Source organism: Neodiprion lecontei, chromosome 6 (assembly GCF_021901455.1).
Source record: "Neodiprion lecontei isolate iyNeoLeco1 chromosome 6, iyNeoLeco1.1, whole genome shotgun sequence".
Lineage (NCBI taxonomy): Eukaryota > Metazoa > Arthropoda > Insecta > Hymenoptera > Diprionidae > Neodiprion > Neodiprion lecontei.
The window spans coordinates 5,201,693-5,218,184 of NC_060265.1; the positions used below are offsets into that span (position 1 = coordinate 5,201,693).

The 16,492-nt window shown below is 44.2% G+C and overlaps 1 protein-coding gene across 3 annotated transcripts in view; it reads right to left on the bottom strand.

Annotated features, from left to right (window-relative positions):
- LOC107222418 (cholecystokinin receptor type A-like) overlaps positions 1 to 12,511 on the bottom strand; it is a 50,177-nt gene extending 37,666 nt beyond the window's left edge. For all 3 annotated transcript variants that reach the window (XR_006905121.1, XR_006905120.1, XM_046744380.1), the window contains exons 1-2: positions 12,151 to 12,511; positions 880 to 1,563 (exon numbers count right to left, since the gene is read on the bottom strand). Coding sequence is in view for 1 of the 3 variants with exons in the window: in XM_046744380.1 (XP_046600336.1) it covers positions 880 to 1,203 (324 nt within the window). In the remaining 2 variants the exon portion in view is untranslated. The remainder of the gene's footprint in view (positions 1 to 879; positions 1,564 to 12,150) is intronic.
- Positions 12,512 to 16,492: the final 3,981 nt, after the last annotated feature.

A 16,492-nucleotide genomic window follows, 5' to 3' on the forward strand; every position in this document is an offset into this window, starting at 1 on the left:
AATTCCCGCCTCGTGGAAATACCGTGAATTTTACTCTCTGGAATGATAATAATGAACTCGGACGAGTTGGCCTGATCGCGGCAGGTGGTCGTGAATAAGTGCATACTCTTTTCCCGCTTTGTTTCAAAAGCCCCCGTCATATCGAATGGACGGTGCGGACTTAATCAGCCCCCGGTGACATTAATTGCGTGATAATTAAAGAAACGCAGGCAGCTTTCGATCCCTATTGTTTAAGATCGATCGTGACTAATTGAAAGTTTTACCGAGATTCATCTTCTTACATGAATTTCAGTTTCCTGCCACCGAGGAGAAACTATTTATTTATTCGATATTCTTTTGTTTCGTTTATTTATTTATCTTCGACATTTTTTCCACAGATTTTTGGAAATTATGTATCGGTGGCCGATACGGTTTACCCTTACGTAATTTCGTTCCGGAATCCGACGAAGGAATTATTTTTTTTTAATCAAAGCGTCTCAGTTCGTAAAATCATATTTGAGAATAAGAAGACTGAATTCATTTTACAATGCACAATCAATTTACCAACTCACAGAACTAGGCTCTCTCTTTGTACTTAATTAGTGAATTTTTGAATACACTATGGACGATGTAAATGCGAACCATCCTCCACTTTTTCTTCGAAAACCAGCCAATTAAATAAGCTCCTTGTTTGAGCGAAATATTCTTTTCACCAAAGCTTAAGATACGTACTTTCAAAATATTCCCCATTAGTTTCGAACATGCGGAGAGAAGCGAGCAAATTGCACACGCCTACGTGTATAAAAACAAAAAGAGGTCTGGATCTGGAAAAATTTGTCGAAAATTTTTTCCCAAAGTTAAATAACGGCGAATTTCTCACGAGGCGCTTAGTTTACTCACCAAATTGAGCAGATAAACGTTGGTCACGGTGCGCATCCTCTTGTTTTTTGCGAGAGTAATGACGACCAACAAGTTCCCGATGACAGCCAGGACGAATATCGTGGCATAGAGAGGAACTATCAATCCTTCGAGGAAGTCACCGCCGCCGGCAGTACCGGTACTCGATACCGTCGGCGAAACGGTTTCGTTGTACGTCGAGGTGACGGTTGAAAACCGGGTGATAGCCGTCGACGAAGGCTGGCCGAGGCTTAATTGTTGACCCAGCGGTATTCCGCGAACGATGGACGGGCCGAGATCGGAGCTGGAGAACCTTGGCGACGACATCGCGGTCCGTTTAATCGATTTTCACCCGGGGGAATCACCGCGGGAAGAGAATCGCGAGGTGATTAGAAAAAAAAAAAAAAAAAAAACGATTTTTCCCGACCGTATTCGTCGCGCGCGAAGCGCCGATTAAATCCACAGGCGAGACTCGCGCGGTGCTGCTGAAGGAGCGAAATACCGGGGGAAAGAAAGAAAAAAAACGAAAAGTAAAATGTGAAGAAAGAAAAGGTATTAAAGAAGCGAACTTTTACCACTCCGCGGATAGGAATTTAAAGGTTATTTTATACGACGTCCAGGGTCTTTTTGGGCCGATCTTCGGCTCCGTTTTCTTCGGCGCTTCGCTCCGAAATCCTCTTCAAGAACCTGAGAAAAACAACATATAATGTTATATTATTCTGCCGTATTATTTATGTTTATTCTCGTTCTTTTTTAATCGTCTCACAACGGCCAGGGTGGGAAAAACCTGTCGATTTTACGCCTGCTCTGTGGTGTTTTTTTATTCTCTTTCTTTTCTTTTTTTTTTTTTATTTCTTTCAAGAATACATTGTTCGCGAAATTTGTCTTGCATCCCTCTCGGCTGACGGAAAAAAACTGCGAGATTACGCTATATCTTTCGAAATTGATTAAAAGATGGAAATAAATGTGATGTCTGAGCGGGATATTGGAAATGAGTGTTTGTTAATTTGGTAAAATTTATTTCATTCGATTCGCGTTTTCACGACCGATTAAACGAGCGTCGTGAAACGATTTTGGGGTAAGAAAAAAAAAGTTGATTAGCGTAGTTGAAGCGGACGAATAGTTGGCCTGACAGTCCCGACCGCTTCCATGATTTGACATCTCGCGAGTTATACGTTCCATATGTTGATAACGGATTGGGCTGGCGTATATTTTTCTTTCCGAGTACAAGAATATCCATAATTCATTTTGTTTGAAAAATACAGGGTACTGCATAATATATTATTATACAACACGATACACAATATCAGCTCGGCGCGCCACGCGTTCCACGAGCAACGTTTTTATTTAAAACATTTGTCATCGCCGGGGTAAAATACACAACGCCGAGATGAGAGATTCCACGGTCGCGTCGGTGGCGAGGCTTGTTTTTCTAATCGATAAGGGGAAGACGCCCCCAGACGTCTTTTTGACTCCGCAAAGTCAAGCCCGGGGCGCGTTTCTCGGCTCTTAATTTTTCGCCGACAGCCCTCACAGCCCGCCGCTAATTGTAAGTATACCGTAACGAAGGGCGCGGTACGACAACAGTCAACAAGTAGCGAACACCGAATCGCGTCGCGGGTGAAAAGAAACGACGGAAAAGCCCCGCCGGCTGGGAACGGAGACGAGAGAAAAGGGGGCGAGGGAGCTTTTCGCGAAGCTAACGAGACCGACTCTTTGCCTTTCGGGATCGCTCAGGATTAGCGTGCAGCCTCGCAAACGTTACTCTTCGTCTCGAGCGTTTTGGCTTCCTATCGCCCCGAGACGTTGACTGATTTCTGAAAAGTACGGGGGAAATGAAAGCGACAAACGAAGAAATGCGAAACAGGGATACAATGAAACGAAAATAGAATCCGCATCGAGGATACGAAATGTGGGAAAGCGCTGGACATGTATCGGGCATTTCACCGTCCGTAATTCTATTTATTTTTAAGTACGGTGGGGAGCGTAGAAAAATATCGTCTTGCACCGAGTTTCAGATTATTTGGACCGCGAGATTGATTTTTACGGTTTCTTAAAACACGAATACCCAATTTTAGAATGAACAGCTCTAACCGATTAACTCTGAGTTTTTCTCATGATTTCTTTGTTAAGAAACAAAAGTTTCGAGACCAAGGTTGAAGTGGGTGAGCTTTTGGTTCAGAAACTACAGGGAAAACAATTAAATACGAATTTCAAAACTACAAATTTATATTTGATTTGAATTTTCTCACTTCTTAATTACTTTTTTAGCCTCTTTTTTCGTGTTTGACAAAAAATAAAAAAACGCGATAAAAGTTGGAAGCCAATCAATTGGCGCTATTGATTCGAAAATGGGGTTTTCCTGTTTCGGGGAGAAATGGAAATTAAACCGATCGTCTTAAAAATCTGAAACTCGGTGAAAGATGTTCCTTTTGTACAATACACCATACTCGAATGTGACGAGGGTCGTACGCAGGTCGGTTCGGGGTTGAATGCCTGATATACACTAAAAACAAGGATAAACAAAAACCGTCGAGCTTCTTGAACTGATACAGACATCGGAAAGTAGGTCCCCGTCGATGTAAGGGGTTGAATTACTCGAGAGAATTGCGTTATATCCAATTACCCCGGAACATCCCGCAGAGCTTTACGTGCCTCTAATTGCAAGCCTGCAGCTTGAATTTATCGCCGTTTCTTCGGCGCTCTTCCCCGTATACAGCAAAGCGGAAAGTTATCGAGAGTCGGTCCGCCGGAGACGGCGATCGGTGAAAAATTATCGAGGGTCGAACGCGTGGCTCGAAACTTCCCGAGTGTAATTCGAGGGAGGCTCGAGTGTCAAGGGCCGCGTGTCTGCACACAGGGCGAGTTAACGTCGCCCTCGCGACACTTTGACGAAGACTAATTACCGTAATTCAAATACGCGAAGCGTCGCCGTCTCAGCCAAGGATCAAGGTCGACTGCTCGCGGGAACATCAATCAAAAAATGATAAGGAAGGGTCGATTTCCGGGCGCGAATTCGATCGGACCGGATGCAGTTCACCGGCGGTGAAAAATGGCCCTAGCATTTTTCACCCTCTTAGTTACGAATCTACCCCCCATAAAACCGTCGCCACGGGGGTGGAATTCCGACATTCCCGAATTAAATGAAAATCCGGAAATCAGTTTCCCGGCTCGTCTCGCCATTTCCCTACAGTTTGCACTCCGTTCGGATCCCCGGTCAATCGGGGGTCGACTCGAATGGCCCTCCGGGCGGATCCCGTGCTACCTTCAGCCCCAACCCTTGACCCGGAATCACGATTCGTTGCCCGCCCTTGGTAGCACGGCTCACTTCGTTAACCCGCGACGAATCTCGCTGCATCGCCTATCTACCAAGCGGCTAATTTGCGGGGCTACACCTGTGCATACACATGCGTAAAACGCGCATACGTACAAGACCAGCCACGTGCCAAGAATCGTTTGCGTACGTGTGAAAATCGAGGCTGGAGGGATGGTTGAGAAAAAAATTGCGGTTACGGGAGAAAAGGGTGAAAACGTTCTAATTTAATGAGACGATCCCGCACCGAGGGGAACGAAATTATCCTGTTCGTTATTCCGAATGTTGCCAATTTCTTTTTATCCTTGGAAAGGGGTGGGGGGGGGGGGGGGGAGACGAAAGGAGGAAAAAACAAACACACGTTCCTTCGAAGTTTCTCGTTGACCGAGCTACAGGTGGGCAAACTTCGTTGTGATATAATTTTATCTGCAGGGCAGTTTCTCTGACGGTTTCGTTCGAACAGAATTGACCAATATAAATACGCCGTCGTTTCTACGGGAGATACAATCCTCAATTTTCAATTTTATTTCAGGCCGCAATCTAGCCTTAAAGTATATAGTACGAAATCCCCGACGAGAGGAAAACCGATTCAATTATACATCAAAAGCATGCACTCCAAGCAAGATTAATTCCTCGGGCGCAAACGTTACGCAAATAAATTACGCCGTTTTCGAGGGAACCTCCTAACCGCTGTAATAATTTCACTCTCATCTTTCTTCGCTCGGACAAATTTTTGACGAATATTTAATACCGGCTCTGCTGCAATCTAATCCCCGATTTCGACCCGGACTGATTTGGAAATTTTTGCACCCCGAGTTGAAGGTGGAGTCACGCTTTGCAATTACTGGTACAGAAATGAAATAAATTGTACACGGAGGGAAAGGTTTATTTCAATAAAGTTTTTCTTTGTAAACGAAAAAGTTTGCTTTATTTATCTTTTGTTTTCTTGCGGTAACAAATATTCAGTTACCGCAAGTAAGATATCAGTTTTCGTCAGCCGATGAAACATCTCTGTCGATTTAATGAAAACTTTTCCAACAGTCTCCGACAGGTGTAGGAAATGTTGGAAAGATTCAGCAACTCTTAAAACTCATTATTACAAGCATAACTGCTCCCAAGTATGATTTCTTGTTTCGGGATTTTTAGGGAAAGAACTGATTTATCGAGTGCCTTTCCATTACTGCATAAGATGGGGGAGGGTGAGAGAGAGAGAGAGAGAGAGAGATTTATTCTCCCCATCCTGTTTATCGCTTTACCGCCGGGTGGCTGACACCGGGGGGATAATAATACATATATAATGTGTTTTACAAAAAGTGTTAGCGATCCATAGCGAAACGGATGGCGGGTATACGCGAGAGGGAGAGCTTTTCAGCATCCTGTTGGGGATGCAAAAACAGCCTTCACATGCGGATGATAGATGCGCGCGTATATATCCGGCAATTTGATATCGGTATAATGGCCGGAAGGTACGTAAAAAGAAACCGCTTATGTCACCGCGTCATTCCTCCCCCCCCCCCCCCCCCCCCCCTCAGGTGCTGTGCAGCACACATGTCCGCAATTTCGATCGAACGGGAGCCGTTTGACTTCGAGCCGAGGTGAGAAGTCTCACCGCCGCAAATGATTTTCTAAAAAACATGTCGCACGTATTTGAAAAGATTTTTTTCATAATTAAATTAACCCGTCTTGTCTACCATTGTTGCATTACGTGGAATTCATTCCGGGATCGTATATTTTCTAGCGTGCGGAAACTCCGCAATTAAATTCATTAACGAGAAAGGCGTGATACGAGCCTTTCAGCTACATTGCAGACTTTGTTTTTCATCGTTTCTTTTTCTTTCTTTTTTTTTTCGATTGTTTTATTTATTTATCTTTTACTTTTTCCCTTTTCACGTAATGCCAAGGTCTGACGTGACCGTGAAGATTTTTGCTTCGCGATATATCCGCTCTTCAGAATCCTGCGGAATTATAATACAAGTACTTGAGAATTTTTACTGTACACACGTACAAATGGGCATGTATACGCATGTATGTACGTATACGTAAGTGCCCTGAAGGAGGACGTAAATAAAGAAGCTGCGCCCGAGGTTTAAAAATTTATTTGGAATAAAGGAGAAAACAAAAAAAAAAAACAACAAGAAAGAATAATGAAAAGAAAAATTAAATAAAGTGGGTAAGAGAAAAATTAGATCCCGGCATATATTTTCCCACTTTCCAGTATAATGCCTGTGCAAAAAGCATGAAATAACAGCTGCAAGGACCCCGGGATTATTTTCAGCGAAGCGGAGCGATGTGTATCTAAATATATTGGGAATCGGTGAAACGACGGATCGAGGAGCTCGTTAGTTTCTTTTCGAGGGACGAGCGTCGCGACGCGGTGCGTCGAACCGACACGGCAATGGCCTCTTAAATTCCTGCGATTTGACGGCTTGCCTTGTACCGGGGCAGGGTAGAAATTCCGAATTTTGAAAAGTTCCGAAAACGACAAAGCCGAAATTTTTTCGTGACGAAACTTGAAGTAAACAAATCAAACTTTGACAAAACATCAAAGTTTCGAATGGTCCGAAACCCAACGCTCAAAGTTCCGAAAGTGTAAAATTCCGGAAGGACAAAATGCCGAGAGGGCGTAACTCCGATAAGTCAAAGTTTCGAAAGAGCGGAAATGAGAAAATAGAAAAATCTGAAATATCGAAATTCTGAAGGATCGAAGATTTTCGGTTATCTGGTTTTATACACCCACTCGTTGAGTGAACTACCGCTGTGTGAGGATATTTTAAGTTTCGAAATTTTACTCTATCGTAACTTGAATTTTCGAAATCTTACATTTCGGAACATTGAGCCGTCGGATTTCCGACCACTCGAAACTTTGTTGTTCCGTCAAAGTTTGATGTCATTGCTTCAAGTTTCGCTAAAAAATAATTGGGAATTAGGCGCTATCGAAACTTTTCAAATTCAGAACTTCAACACCGCCACCTTATACCTTACTCGCAAAATTTTCAGGTCGAGTGCGCGAGAAGGAACGAAACCGCGATCGGGACTCGGGCAAAAAGGATTCGAGACTCGATTAGTATCGTCGAGCTACGGACGTAATACACTCATCGAATCTTAACGCTGCGCGCTGCTCGGCTCATGACGGCGGCTTTTTACGCCATTATACTCGCTATCGCGATGATTTTCTTCGCCCGACCTTCGCTAATAGCGAGGCAGCTTCGGTTCGCAGAAGTATGAGAAGAGACGGGAGAAAAAACGGAAGGGAAAAACTCCGCAATGGCATATCTCCGTCATAACGATCTCGAGTCCAATTACCCGAGTGAATGGCTGTAATTACGTCGTTGTCCTGTGACGCGATATACGTTGAAAAAGAGAGTCGAAGGGGAGAAAAAAAAAAGCACACACACACACACCCTCGCGCACAGCCCTCATCTTTTTTACCCGGCCAATTTTTACCGATCGAAAGCTCACCCTCCCGACCCAACATCGAATTCACGCATGATCGATTGCTCGCTGGATCGGATAACGGTGAACAATACCGAATTAAACGATTCTTGGATGATTCCAGTTACATACCTGTATGCGTTGATAGTTTGATAGAAGCAAATCAAACGATATTCGCTTCACGTTTTGGCTCTAATTAATTGTTGTTCCACTCCGCATATTAATGCCGCTGTATAAAATTTGCCCGACGGTACGTCGCGAATTTCCTGAATTTATTCAACTTTTTAATTCTATTTGTTGAATTCTACGCGAAATAATTTAATCTCATTCGACTTGAAAACACTCGGCAGGTACGCTTCACTTCACTTAAAGTATTAATTTCTCGTTACCTCCGCAAAATGGCGAGTAATCTTGGAAAATTTAAGAGAGTTTTACCGATTCTATGAAATCATTTCGCGCAACGGTGCGAAATAAATATGTAACATTATACAGACGCAATTGTGTAATATAATTTCACCAAAGAAATAGAACTCGGGTCGTCTGGTAGAAATTATCAATTTCTTGAATTGTGGAAGTAATGAAACATTTCTTTTTTATAATCAAATTGTATCAAATTCAAATTATTTCGCAGAATCACAACCAGGGAATTAATATTCTTCTCGGTACAATGTTGTATAGGTACTCAAATCGGTGACCTTATTATACGTATACTCAAACAATATTCACTTAGCTAATGGATAAACAATACGGTGAATGGAGAATCGAGTATGAAAAACAACGAATATCGGCTATTTTCCATAAAAAAAAACAAAAACTTTCCCGCAATCGAATCCTCAATCTCCTCAGTTTATTCTGATTCGCGAATTGTTTATTCCGATTGTATTTTCTCTCGTCTTTCCGCTTTACTTACTCACAGATACGGTATAACGATTCTTGCGTTACTTCCGCTAGATCAGCGTGGACAAAGTTTCTTCACGAGATATTCGTAACCGGGAATATTTGAAGTTAGATCACGAAAAGTATTCGTTCTCCATGATTAATTCAACGATTTCAATTTGTCGGTGGTATTTTTTTTAAAATACAACGAAAAATTGTTTTTTTGCAAACCTCTGAACACCTCCGCCAAAAGAGTGACCCGCTTAATTTCCACAAATTGAGATGTTGTTTCGATTCATCTGGATTTCGCGAGTCTTGGCGAAGGTTCTTTGGAGCTAAGCTTTCGCCGGAGACTTTGGCCAATTATTTTATAATTTTCGTCGACAAATCCGCGAGGATTATTGAATACATATTATATACAACCGAGTCGGGGGTTTGATTAATGTGGGTCGTTTATATTCTATTAATTTACCGCAAAGTGTTCATTGTACGTAATGTACATTATCGCCCCGTTCAATGCCTCGTTAATCAAATTATCGTTAAGGCAATATCCCCGCGCAGAGCGCACCGTTTTTGCACCATGGGTATGTTATAATACTGCCAACGAGCTTGTCCTGTTTTTTTTTCTCCTTCCCCTTCGTCCCTTATTGCAGTTTGAATTTTGGAGGAAGTTTGAAATTGAACATCGTGCTTCTCAATTCTTGTTTCGCCCCTCAACCGGCTCTTCCTAGTTTGCAAATTCTCGCGAGTGACACGCGTGTTATCCGATGCATTGACTACACGCTTTAGATCATTGGTTAATAACAATTCGAATCCCGCGAGACGATTGATAATTTGTGTGCAAATCACGCGATTGGAAAATTGATTCCGTGCTTTTTCTCACCGAAGGTAAAATGCGTGATGAATTAAAAACGTAACGTGACTACAAATGATAATTTCGTATCGTTGATATAAATTTCTCGCTGCTAATCCGTAATTGCAAAGATACGTGCGGTTAAAGTAATTCGCTTGCTCGTTTATCAAAGCTGCCACACAGTGATTGAATAATACATGACGATTGTTATTCTGGCCGCGTAATTATTCACTCCTTTTTAAATTTTCAAGGGCGGAAGTTTTTACGCATCGAGTGGATAAGCGAACGATTATGTATATTTTCGTTAATTACGATAATGAATATGAAACGAGACAAGAGAAACGGTGGAATATATAATCACAGCTTTTATTTCATGTCCTCGGTCCAGTGTGTCGACGTAATAATGTATAGATAATATCATAGATTGGAACAACAGTGCGAGCTACTTTCCGTAAAATGGCACGATCTAAAGTTTGAGATATTTTAAAAGACTCGAAGGTCGGCGCGTTGTTCTTTTATCAACACTACTATTGTTATGTTTCGAGTTACGAACGAATACACACGATAAGACCTTACAATTCCGTAAATTTATTTCAGCAATAAGCGAAGATAATAATTGGAGGGTTAAAGGTAGACATAAATTCTAAAAATGCGTCAATAAATTTAGAGTAAATCGTAAATCCGGAGTTACGTGTTCTCTCGCACCGGGCGAATGCTACGGTGCTCCTATTATACATGTACATGTATACATGTTACGTGTACACGTGTAAACGCTCGGTGAGAATTTCATTTTATTTCATTATTTATATACCCCGCTTCTATTTCGATTAGTTTTTCTTTCATTTTTCCACGATTTTTTTCAAACGAGAAATAAGCGTACAGAAGGGGAGAAAGAGCGAGTGGAACCCTCGGCCATAATTCTCTTTAATTGGATTATTTCTCTCAGAGACTCAACTCTCCTCGCCGGAGCATGAAGCGACTCGCAAAACCGTTGAGAAAATTTACTCCGGTTCGAGATTTCGCGAATCCCGTAGGTGACAGCGGAAAACGCATTAAACGTCAATTATTCCCCCCGCAATCGGCCGCCAAAGGACGTCGCCTCGCGTAATACATTGTACAACTTGAATTATATCCCCGATATTTTTCACCTCGTGCGAATTTCCGAAGCGTCATTGGCTTCCGGTTTTTTTCCCCCGACAATTTTTTACCACCCAGCTTTCGAACCTCCGGTAAAATCGACGTTGAATGTATCGCGGTTCGCGGGTCAATCGGATAAATTCGTGACGGCATACGCGCTGCGTCTAGGCTGCGAAATCTGGCCCGGGTGATTAATAGATCGGCGCTCGGATGGGCGCGCCCAACTTTTTGCCGCGCCTTCGAAATATCGCACCGGCGAAACAGTTGCGGCCAATGGGAACGAAAGACGAGAAAGCGGGAAGTTTCGAGAGCGTTGAAGAAAATACGTATAAGACGATGCAGGGCTCCGTTTTCTCGGTTATTATTTCGCCGCGACGGGAACGACGACGTCCGAAAGTTTGCGAAAATATTGACGCGCCGCGAGCCGCAGTCGTAAAGCGCTGCCGCGATTGTTAATAAGGGATTTTCGCCGGGTTCGTCGCTTCGCTTCGCTTCCAATTATCCCCCGGGAACTCGCGAATCGCGTGACAAGACCGGATCGAAACATCCCTCCCCCCCCAACCCCGAGACGCGATATCGCTCACAATCAGTTACGAGTGATGTTCCTATGCCGGCGGGGCTCCAATTACTCAAATCGCATCGGCTGACCTCATCGTCACTCTTACTACTGCCCCGAAGTCACCTTAAAAACGCGACGATACACCGAAACACAACCTCGAACCAACGGGCATCTCATTATTCGGCTCGCTCATCCACAAATTTCCGACACAATGACAAATGCGACGAAAAAGCTGGATAAAAAAATAACGTCTCCACCGAACTCTGCCACCCTCCGATATTCTCCCTAAATTCGTGTCGCTGAATGGGAAGAAATAATGTTATACAACGCAAGTTATTCATACCTCGATGCGTTGAGATGCGACGAAGTCGTAGTTACGTACATATAATACGCCTACTTCGTTGTCAGTGACGATCATAAACCGATGTACAAGTAAATAACCAAATGACTGAAAATGAATTTGATGCACCCTCTAGGTACGTGAAATGCAACAATTTTAAGGTAATACTTGTACAGATTTTCCACGGTTTTTTTCCCCTTACCTGCGGGAAAATCGTGAAAAGGTCGGCCTGAAAGCCGGATATGGAAGTTAAAAGTTCGACTTGAAGAGGAACGATAAGAGTCTAAGCGACGGAAGTAAATCGGGGATATATTTTTGAACGGAGGGCTCAATGCCACGTTAATTATATAAACTTTCCGCTGCTAGGGAATTGATATCTATATTTGCGCATGAGAATAAGTACGTGCATTGTATGTATAACTGCGTACAATGTTTAAAAAAAGTTATTCCGATTCTGGGTGATCGCTCAGCATTTCGTATTTTGCATTCCTCCTTCGTATTGTACAGATTATAAGCTGTCGAGTAGCCCCTCGTCTCCGATAGTCCTTCCTTCTCTTACGAGGAGCCGTGAAAGGAGATTAGCTCCGTGGCTAAAGCTCCTCGTTTTTGTACCACCCTTAACTTCGCGGTCTAATTAGCTCTGCGTTCATCGATTGTGCTTACGATAAGTCGCGGCGTGAAACTGCAGCGCAAACGAATTTTGCTTGATGATATCAGAGAGAGGGAGTGAAGAAAAAAGTCAAGAAAATTGTCTAAAAACTCACCAAAATTTTGCCGAGATTCGCATAGTCACTGGTATTGCCGGGGAAATGTTTCGAATAGTAAAAATCGAGCCATGATTACGTGATGAGTAATTTACCGTCGTCCGTAAAACTTTCGATTGATTCTTGGATCGGTTCTGTGGATGAAATATATTCGGCGGTATTATAATATGATAATTTTCAACGATTGAAAGCCAAAAGTTTGAATTTGCGGGAATAAACTTCACGCCGATTAGATAACCGCTCGTGTATTAATTGTCATAGCCAATAAAACTGAGCCGCACGCGATTATAGAATCCGCACGATTTCGAAAGTTTGAAAACTGTGTGAACGCGAACCAGTATTAAACTTTGAGAATATTTCCTAGCCGATAAAGCGCGGCGCGACCAAACTTTACATGGGTTAAACTTTTCTCGCTAGAGAAGTATAGTGAGGAAAGAAAAAATTTTTCGCGTGGAACGAGGCGAGTGGCTCGAAGCGGTTCTGCAGACGAACCGCGAAAATTGCGCATCTCGAAACAGGACGAGAGTGAGAAAGAGAAAAGACAGAGGAAAAGAGAGACAGAGACAAAGACGGAGAGGAAAGATGCGCTCGATGCTCTCGGATCCTCGAAAACAAACTCAAACCCGTATGAAATCCATTTATTTATATATCTCGGGAGGTGATCCCGAGGTTCGGCGACGCGCGCCCGGCGATTCTGAAGCGGCGACTGAGCTGGCGTCGCGACGCTTCGCGTCGACCCGCTGAGCACGCTTTCGTAAGCCGGCTCATTCATCCCCGCGTGCCGAGAGCTGCTCCGCCGTCCCGCGCCCCGTTCACCCCTTCTTCCGAATCCCAGCCTCCCCGGCGTCGCCGGCGCCGCGACGCCCCGATAAGATAAGGGAAATAAGAGCCCACGTCCTGCAAGGGTTGCCCGGGTTGACGGGATGTGTCGTAGTATCGAAAACGACGAGTCTTCGCGCCGTTAACCGCGTCCGCGATCGTCTCGTCAACTCCGACCCCGGAAAAAGAGGAAAAAAACATAAAAAAAAACACAAAAAACCCTCGAATACGTAAAAATTCAGGTCGTTAACTGGGAACGGCTCGACTCGTTCACCGCGGTTTTTTACTCGGCGTTACATGCTTCGGTAGTCGTTATTTTTCGATACACAAATTTCCATCGCGACGTGCGCGATTAGTTAATTCGATTAACGAATGAGATTGTTTCAATGATCGTTAGGAGGAATTTTTTATTTTTTTTTTCTTCTATTCCTCGCGGAGTAAGAATTTGCAACTGAAGAATATATTCGATATTGTAAATTGTAGGAGTAACAATTTTCGTCCGGCTTGAAATAACGAGGAAAAGGAATGTCCGTGGGATTTCACATCGCTTCTCTTACAGTTAACTGCGAGGATAAAGAAGAAGCATGACGAAGTTCAGGATTGAAGCTCAAATTCTGCTTCGTACCTCTGTGTAAATCAAACATTTCTACTCGATGTTCGTACGAGACGAAGAAATCATTCGGAATCACCACTCCGAAGGGTAAAAACGTCCGCAGATTCTTGAAGTGTACACTTTTTGCTCAAAGTCTCCGCGATCTTACCCGCCGAGTTATTAGATCTCGAACTATTGAAAGTGAAGGGAATCGACTCGCAAAATGGATAGGAATAGCCGGTATTACGCCCTCCGGCAAAACTTATGTACCTACAAGTCTCGGCGTCCGCAGCCTGGCGTCGCGTTAACTTGATCGAGTCACGTGATAAATTCCATCAACTATTTTCAAGCTGTACCAATCCGAAAATAAATCGAAAAAGGATTGCCAAGCTGCGTTGCCTTGGGGCCAATTTTTCAACCCCCTGACCCCAGATATCGCGACCTGACAAAGATAAGAGCGTTGAAATTGCACGACTCGCGTAACTAAAAATAAACCAATAACACTTTTTACCCAGGCAGCTTCCGTAATCATTTTATTATTTGGGCTTGATCGCGAAGTAGGCATGCGAGCTTTTCTAGGGTGGGTAACGGCAGGGTGCAGCGGAGCATTATGGGTGAAATTCACTTCTGCCCGGCATCCGAGACGTCCGCTTTCCTCCCAGGAGATCAAAGATATTCCGCTTTAAATATTCCCAGTATTTTGCTTATTACATCAAAACTCCTTTTCGCCAAACCGCGAACCTCCCTCGTGACCTCTTGCTAATTTTCTGCAAACTCCGTTTCATCGAAGCCTGCGACGGGACAGTCGACTCGCAACAGGTCCGCGACGCCTCGCGTCGCGTCCTCGAGACGAGGGGCGAGGAAGAGGGAGAAAAATTAACCCCGTCATCAACGAGTTCAGAAAAGTTCATCCCGACTGTCCCGTTTACCGATAACTCGTATTTCAAGGTATAGAAAACTCGTGCCCGTAGAGTTTCGCTTCGGATGAGTAAAGAATTGTATTAAATAATATCGGCAATCGAGGCGTTGTATCCTTCGAAAATGGCTTTCGATATTCGATACAGTCAATTTTTTAAGACTCTCAGCTTGGATATTTTTCGTGGAACTGGAAAATTTTACAAACTTTCTTCTTCGAGTGCGCTGTGTTGATTTACAGCTGAGCAACGAACATATGATAGTACCGGTGCCTGTTCAATTAAATTCAATTAACTTAGATTGAACATGACAAGCGGTGTAAGCCTCACGACAGAATTTTAGCAGTGAAATTACTAAGAGAATTATTTACCCGATTGCTGACGCGTGTGTCTATAGATTGACTCGCGTTTGACGTGCATTCGCGGCGTAATTCGAGGATCGAAATAATCCGGCAGCGAATGAAGAGTAACATTGCTAGCCGAACCAATTTTGAAAATTGTTGAATTCCGTGGAGGGTTGTGCAATTCGGTGAACGCTGTAATCGTGCGGTCTTTGCAAGTCCGATGCAACTTGTTTCGTTTATTATTCCTGTGACGCATCTTCTGCCCTAAATAAAAATTCGACACACCAGCGATCCACGATTTGCTCGGACTATCTACCATCGCAAACCGCGTACGTAAAATACTCATTGAAGTGGCGAGTAGATTTCATCAAGGAAAGTAATCGAAAGGTGAAAACTGGCGGAGGGCAATCAGCTTAACTGGTTTAAAAAAATCTAGAAAACGAGGCTGAATCAACTTCAGCGAAGCTTACACAGGGCGTGAAAATTTTATATCTCGAGAAACGAACTCCCGAATCCCTTGGCCGGTGAAAACTTTGATCCGACCCTCGGTGTTCGGGTAAGAATAATTCTCTGTTCTATATTCGAAACAGTAAACAAGCTGCACCTGCATCAAGGCGGTGAAATAAAATCGAGGGGAGGAAAAAACGAGAGAATCGAGACGGCATCGGCGTTGATCGCGGAGCGGCCCTAAGCCACCCTAAGCCACTCGGGACCGGATCGCGGGCGAAAACCAAGGGAGGTAAGGGGAAGGGGGAAAAAGGGAACGGTCACGCAGACGTCGCACGACCCAATACGTTACCCTTAGGCCCAGCGGCCCGGGCCTTGCTAGCCGCTACGATGTCCACCCGCTCTGCCTTAACCCCCAGTTTGTACTCGTTACCTTATCATTAGCGCACGTGTACGATTCGAGAACGGGGGTTTCGGGCGATACGGATGCGGTTAGCGGGAGCGGCTCCTAACGGCCCTGCGCATCGTATCGAGTTTAAATGTATTCTGTTAATCCCTAAAAGCCCGCCAGTTTAACCCCCGACACTGATTGGGAGAAGGAGGTCCCGTCTCGCAGCCCGGCTTTCCGCCGCTGCGTACACAGCGAGACGGCAAAACGGTCGTAAAACGACCGACCGGGGTTCGGGGGAGAATCCCGTCCGCCGATTGCCGCGGGGATTTTATACCCCGCGTCGTAGATTTCTCTGTATTATTAATCAAGACCGCGGTGAGCGGCGCGGGTCTGTGCGGAAATCAATTGAAAAATCACTTCGCGTCGGTCTTCACCCCCCGGAAGTGGTAGCTTCCGTGTACTCTCCGCCGTTAGCGCGGAAATTGGAAAAGTATGTTCGGAAAATTTCCCACTTCTCGCACGAGCACCTCGTGATTCGTCCCGCGCCGCGATCTTACTCGCTCGGTGTTTAAGGGCGGAAAAATGGGTTGCTTTTAGAACGAAAAAAAGGAAAAAATATAACTCGGCCGAGACCCGGATCCATCGGATTACCCCGCGAAGGGAATCACCAAAACCTCTATGAGAGGGATACGTGTCGATTTATAAATCAGCCGCGATACGGATACCTCCGTATCGATGAACCTTGGTGAAAAGTTCGATGGTTGAAAATATCCAGCGCGGCGCGATACCGAGTCGATCCTGGTACTTTGACGCCAAAGGATCAACCGAGCACCCA